Source organism: Diaphorina citri, unplaced genomic scaffold (assembly GCF_000475195.1).
Source record: "Diaphorina citri unplaced genomic scaffold, Diaci psyllid genome assembly version 1.1 scaffold1754, whole genome shotgun sequence".
Taxonomy (NCBI): domain Eukaryota; kingdom Metazoa; phylum Arthropoda; class Insecta; order Hemiptera; family Psyllidae; genus Diaphorina; species Diaphorina citri.
This window is the reverse complement of record NW_007379180.1, coordinates 49,749-57,141: the sequence shown is the minus strand read 5'-3', so window position 1 is coordinate 57,141 and position 7,393 is coordinate 49,749. Positions and strand designations below refer to the sequence as shown.

The following is a 7,393-nucleotide window of genomic DNA, read 5'->3' as shown; positions in this document are numbered from 1 at the left end:
CTGCGGTTCAGGACGAGCCAGCCAATTTAACATGGCTAGAGCTAGAGACCATCACCCCGGTGTACAGCAGATACACAAAGATATCTTTTCTTTATTCTGCTATCGCCATTCAGTGAAAGCTAAAGCCGCTACAACAACAACAACAACAACAACAACAACAACAACAACAACAACAACAACAACAACAACAACAACAACAATATCCTACTGGGACGCTCCAGGGTGTAACACTCCCAGGTCACTGACTTTGAGACGACAAAAAGTTCAAACAATAACTCTCCCAACTTTCATTCCAGACAAAACACATAGTCGTACATTTTAACGGGAAGAAATACTACTAGTATAATATAACAGTGACAAATGAAACATTTCAGCAAATGCTACTACATATTTTATCAAGTCAAAGTTTGACCGCGCGGTACTTGTGCAGAAGTCACATTCATGGAATATTGCTACCAAAGGAACTGGCACAAACGAGCAGTGACCAGTGTTATTATAGGGTTAGGTTAAATGCAAGAAGGAGTTTTCACAATTAGAGCAGTGATTAGTGTTATTATAGGGTTAGGTTGAGTACAAAAAGGAGCTTTTCTTTTCCACGGACGTGACTTCTGCATAATTACCCCTAAGCAAGTACCTATGTACAAAATATCCTGGTCAATTAGTCATACAGCCAACTACAAAATTAATACAGACGTACGCATTATGTTGTTGCCTTTCTGCCAACAATTTTTTTTGGCCAAATCACGAAAGATGGCTTCATGACTAGAAATAGTGACTGACTAGTGACTGGTAGGACTATTCGACTGGTGGCGATGGGGTCATCATTTAGACCGGGAAATTTCCGCGCGCTTCAGCAAAAAAGTTACTTCCTAAACCGTTTGGTGTCTAGTGAAGTTTTAGTTGTGTTAGGAACCTCAGGAATTTTTCCTTCACAATGGCGACAGACTTGGACCCTAATGATCCTGACATGAAATATTTGTCAGTAGATCGTAATGCCTTTAACGACCCTGCGACCCAGGCAGAGTGGACCCAGAAACGTCTGGTCTGGGTTCCTCATGAAAACCAGGGCTTTGTCGCTGCCGGGATTAAGGGTGAGCTAGGAGACTCGGTGGAAGTAGAACTGGTGGAAACCGGGAAGAGGATTGTGGTTCCGAAGGATGATATTCAGAAGATGAACCCGCCCAAACCAAAGAAGAGGTTCCAACCATAGAAGTGTACAGGAATAAGCCAGTATATAGGGTGTTCAACTGTTGGTCCTTTTATCTGTCTCAGTGGGTGGTCTAGTGCTCAAGACGCTGGATTATGACATCACCATCGAGTTTACCCTTTGCCCTTTCCTATCCCTAAGAAACAGAAGGAAAACGTTCGCTAGGACTTCCGAGCTATGCTGTATGATTTAGCTTATACACTCGGTATACAACGTGTCTTGTAGGATCCAAGCTACATTATATTATGTACAAGACTATATTATAGCTATAATAGCATAAACATATTATACCTATGTATGTACTCTACATTACACAGAGCTCTAGTGAGCTGGATACTTAGGGCTTTGTCGCTGCCGGGATTAAGGGTGAGCTAGGAGACTCGGTGGAAGTTGAACTGGTGGAAACCGGGAAGAGGATTGTGGTTCCGAAGGATGATATTCAGAAGATGAACCCACCTAAGTTTGACAAAGTTGAGGATATGGCTGATCTTACCTGTTTGAATGAGGCCTCCGTGCTACACAACATCAAGGACCGGTATTACTCCGGACTCATCTATGTAAGTAGCAGATTTTGTTACGTTAACTAACTTTGTTGGGACTAGTGTGTTAAAACTGCTAATAACCACTTTTAATGGTTGCCATAAAAGGCTACCTGTTAATTAAGTATAGTGAATGAGGCCTCCGTGCTACACAACATCAAGGACCGGTATTACTCCGGACTCATCTATGTAAGTAGCAGATTTTGTTACGTTAACTAAGTTTGTTGGGACTCGTGTGTTAAAACTGGTAATAACCACTTTTAATGGTTGCCATAAAGGCTACCGGTAATTATGCAGAAGTCACGTCTGTGGAAAAGAACAGCTCCTTTTTGTATTTAACGTAACCCAATAATAACACTAATCACTGCTCTAATTGTGAAAACTCCTTCTTGTGTTTAACCTAACCCTATAATATGAATTTCATATTGCTAGGAATTTCCTAATTTGGTCTGATGTGTTAGGTACTTACCTGTGAGATAAGAGCATTGACCAGCAGTTTAACATTCATCAGGAATACCTAGAATTCCTGACTCCTGAGTGTCCTTCCTGATTGTGACTCAGAAATTCAGGATTATTAAGGAGCGCGGTAGCGATCCGCCAAGTCAAGAAAGTTTGACCGCTTTAAACTATCAAGCCAGAATTTAAGTAGGTACTTACTTAGGTACTTAAATTCAGGGTAAAGCGAAATCCTGGTGGTAAGTAGTTATTTTTCAAGTACCTACTTACTTGTTTACCATGAATTTTTTTTGTGTTTTTTCCCAATAAGTATTTAAGTAGACAGGTACTTAAGTACATACCTATGTAGATTGTAGTGTACCTATAAGGATAAGTCGTACTGATAGATAGGTAGGTAGGTAGGTAGGTAGGTACCTACTTAAGTAGGCGCTCAAAACCCCTGCAAGAACTTTTTTGGCTCTTTAAATGTCAAGGTCACATGAGGTTTTCATGTCTGCTTCAAATTTTCGGAGTCTGGCCTACAGTAAAAGAGGAAAATTAAGCCAGGACCCCTCGTCCTCCCTAAATACGGTCCTGGCATGTAGGTATACCTACATAGACAGTACACAATACATAAATAATTGCGGCATTCATTGACAAAAAAAGCACATTTTCAACTCAATACCAACCTAAATGTAGTTCTAAGGTATCTGAATACTTGCAAGTTCTCATTATTTAGAGTCTCACACATACACAGAAGTCACCCAGCATTTTCAACTCAATACCAACCTAAATGTAGTTCTAAGGTATCTGAATACTTGCAAGTTCTCATTATTTAGAGTCTCACACATACACAGAAGTCACCAAGTATCGCCACAGTCTCAAAGCGTCGTTATCAAGGGTAGACCTCGGCAAGTACATACCACTGTTTCACACCAACTGAAATGTGACCTTATATGGTAAACCAAACGTGGAGCTATCAATGTGCGGTTATCTCAATACCTACCTAAGCTCAAAGCGTCGTTATCAAGGGTAGACCTCGGCAAGTACCTACCACTGTTTCACACCAACTGAAATGTGACCTTATATGGTAAACCAAACGTGGAGCTATCAATGTTCGGTTATCTCAATACCTACCTATATGACTATTTCTCTGACTATTTCTCTACTAATCTCTCACCTCGGTGTTACTTAATAGTCAGGCGATGAGTCATGCCCAAACGCGCGCGCCAGAGTGAAATTGCCGCCGACTAATTTGCCGTAGATCTCTACTGTTGTTTTTAAGCGCCATAGATATCTCTATTTTGAGGTATCTCTATGGATGCTTTGCTTTGTTTACTTTAGATTTACCTACTCACTTAGTAAGTAATAATAGTATTGTTTAACAGGATTTCTGGTAGCAAAATGAAAATGATTTTATTACCTACATTTACTTACTTAGATAGATAGGTAGGTATTTAGTTTAGCGGATTCAATCCAACTGACTTGACGCGACGTATATAGAGTACCTATGGAATTTTATCCTCAACTTCCAAAATTCAATACCCACTCGCCAAAGAATAAGAGGGGCAAAAAGGCAAAAGTCTCAACGAAAAATATGATGAAAGTGTAAAAGACATCACTTGTAAGTACCTACTCCGAATTCCAAAATTTACTACAGCAAGGTTAAGAGCCAAACAAGCAAAAGAACCGTCTAATATCCTACTGGCACGCTCCAAGGTGTAACACTCCCAGGTCACTGACTTTGCGACGACAAAAAGTTCAAACAATAACTCTCCCAACTTTCATTCCAGACAAAACACATAGTCGTACATTTTAACGGGAAGAAATACTAGTATAATACAACAGTGACAAATGAAACATTGCCACAATTTCAGCGAACAACGTACATACCAACATACTCGTCATTAACTTCAGAGGAAACATTACGGCCGAGATGTTTAGGCAGAGATTACTCACGGTAAGTCGGTAGAGTCAGCCTAGTTAGCTTTTAGGGTAGCGCGCCCGGGGCGGACTATATCCTAAACAGATAAGGTTCGTTCTCGGAACGGCTGACTTTCTCCTATCCTGTCCTCCTTCTCTCTTCGATTTCGGGACTATAAGACCATAGCAGTTACAGTTCCCTTTATCAATCCTCTTTTTTTCAAAACTTTAAACTCATCACAGTTCCTGTTGAAACTTTCTTCATTTAAATTCCTGATGAGTCATAGTTTGTATGTCAGACTGACTACAGTCTGAAGTATTTACCATGAATTTCACATGTTCATATTGTTAGGAATTCCCTGGTTTGGTCTGATGTTATTACTTATCTAGACCTATGAGATTGAAGTATTTACTTACCATGAATTTCATATTGCTAGGAATTTCCTAATTTGGTCTGATGTGTTAGGTACTTACCTGTGAGATAAGAGCATTGACCAGCAGTTTAAGTAACATCTCATCAGGAATACCTAGAATTCCTGACTCCTGAGTGTCCTGATTGTGACTCAGAAATTCAGGATTATTTAAACTTTCAAGCCAGAATTTAAGTACCTAAATACTTACTTAGGTACTTAAATTCAGGGTAAATCTTGGTGGTAAGTAGTTATTTTTCAAGTACCTACTTACTTGTTTACCATGAATTTTTATTTGTGTTTTTTTCCCAATAGGTAAGTAGGTATTTAAGTTAAGAATAATGGTTTATTTCTTGCAGGTAACTCAAACAATCTCATACTTACCTATGTAGATTGTAGTGTACCTATAAGTATAAGTCGTACTGATAGGTAGGTAGGTACTTACTTAAGTAGGCGCTCAAAACCCCTGCAAGAACTTTTTTGGCTCTTTAAACGCCAAGGTCACTTGAGGTTTTTTACGTCTGCTCCAAAATTTTCGGAGTCTGGCCTATACAGTAAAAGAGGAAAATTAAGCCAGGACCCCTCGTCCTCCCTAAATACGGCCCTAGCATGTAGGTATACCTACATAGACCTACACAATACATAAATAATTGCGGCATTCATTGACAAAAAAAAGCACATTTTCAACTCAATACCAACCTAAATGTAGTTCTAAGGTATCTGAAGTTTGATTTTTCCTCGTTCTTTGAAGTCAACTTGGTGAGTGACACTGTATCCACGTATATGGACAAGTCAGTATGTGGCACTGTGGAATTGTGGATGACTCATAATGGTGAGCATTACAAAGCTCAATACCAAAGAGACCAGTTCTAACTCTGCTACAATATACATAGTACATACATAATCACGTAGTATACCAGTGCTTCTCAAAGGTGTCGCCACCGCGGCACACTTTTCGACTCCAGTCTTTCCACGGCACCCTTTCTTACCCCAGCACAAATGTTGATTATAAGAGTGAATATAAATGATCTTTTAATAGCGCTGCAGGCCTTTTTTTTAATTTGGCCTGCGGTCTTTCTTTTTCTCATCAGTTTTGTGATCATTCTCTCTCTTTGTTTTTTTTTTTTTTAATCCTAAATCTCGCGGCCCAACAGAGTGTCGCGGCACACAGTTTGAGAAGCACTTAAGAATACAGCTAGCTACCTAGAAGTTGACTGTTAGATCTGAATATCTCTATGCAAGTTTTTTTTTCTTTGGTTTATAAATATGGTGCGGGAGGGTGTCCCATCCTCTTATCTGTCTTTCCCACCTCTGTGCCCGAGTGCGCTTGGAGGGTAGAACGAAAGTTTGAGGGTAGCACGAAAGCGCTTGGTCGTGAGTTCGATTCCCTCCCGGGGCGAACTTTACCAGATGAGGTTCGTTCTCGGAACGACTGATTTTCTCTTACCCTGTCTTCTTTCTCTCTTTGTTTCCGGTACGATAAGACCCCAGAACTGTTTCCTCTATCAAACCTCTTTAAAAAAGGGGGGAAAACACCATTATGTGTTCGAGAAGAGAATTCAATTCTAAACAATAAATATTGGTATTATTGGTTTCAATTGCCACTTCAAAGTGTCTCGCAAGACTTAGAGTTGTCTCAAGACTAATTCTACTTGAGTTGACTCTCAATCAATTATAATTAAAACTCAAACATGTGTCATTTGTCAAGTAACCTCTGTGAGCAAGTGGGTATCACACTAGGCTTGCACGTCGGAGGCCCCAGGTTCAATCCCCGGCGGGTTCAAAGTTTTTTCGGCGCTTTGCTTGGAGTTTAGGACAATTAAGCCTTGGGCTTCCAACTTCCAACACACTAGGTATTCTTCTTCAGAGACGCTTGCTTAAGGGGATTTTTTTTTCTCTACTTGAGTTGACTCTCAATCAATTATAATTAAAACTCAAACATGTGTCATTTGTCAAGTAACCTCTGTGAGCAAGTGGGTATCACACCAGGCTTGCACTTCGGAGACCCCGGGTTCAATCCCCGGTGGGTTCAAAGTTTTTTCGGCGCTTTGCTTGGAGTTTAGGACAATAATTAAGCCTTGGGCTTCCAACACACTAAGTAGTCTTTTTCAGAGACGCTTGCATGAAGGGATTTTTTTTTTCTCTAATTTTATGAAACCAATATTTTCCTTCTCAAAGGGTAAACCAGTTTGATTTTTCCTCGTTCTTTGAAGTCAACTTGGTGAGTGACACTGTATCCACGTATATGGACAAGTCAGTATGTGGCACTGTGGATGACTCATAATGGTGAGCATTACAAAGCTCAATTCCAAAGAGACCAGTTCTAACTCTGCTACAATATACATACATAATCACGTAGTATACCAGTGCTTCTCAAAGTTGTCGCCACCGCGGCACACTTTTCGACTCCAGTCTTTCCACGGCACCCTTCCTTACCCCGGCATAAATGTTGATTATAAGAGTGAATATAAATGATCTTTTGATAGCGCCGCAGGCCTTTTTTTTTAATTTGGCCTGCGGTCTTTCTTTTTCTCATCAGTTTTGTGATCATTCTCTCTCTCTTTTTTTTTTAATCCTAAATCTCGCGGCCCAATAGAGTGCCGCGGCACACAGTTTGAGAAGCACTTAAGAATACAGCTAGCTAGAAGTTCACTGTTAGATCTGAATATCTCTATGCAAGTTTTTTTTTCTTCTTTGGTTTATAAATATGGTGCGGGAGGGTGTCCCATCCTCTTAACTGTCTTTCCCACCTCTGTGGCCGAGTGGATGGTCTGGTCTTTGAAGATGCATGCTACGTAGCATCTTGCGACTTGCTACTTGCGACGTGTTACCTCAGTGTGAAAGCCGCCTTAGTAAGATAGAGATCTCTCCTCTCATGA

At 40.3% G+C, this 7,393-nt stretch overlaps 1 protein-coding gene across 1 annotated transcript in view; it reads left to right on the top strand.

Annotated features, from left to right (window-relative positions):
• The first annotated feature begins 874 nt into the window (after positions 1 to 874).
• Positions 875 to 7,393, top strand: part of LOC103517123 (myosin heavy chain, non-muscle-like) — a 41,428-nt gene continuing 34,909 nt past the window's right edge. The window contains exons 1-2 of the mRNA XM_026829332.1: positions 875 to 1,091; positions 1,574 to 1,764. Coding sequence (XP_026685133.1) covers positions 935 to 1,091; positions 1,574 to 1,764 — 348 coding nt within the window. The 5' untranslated portion in view covers positions 875 to 934. The remainder of the gene's footprint in view (positions 1,092 to 1,573; positions 1,765 to 7,393) is intronic.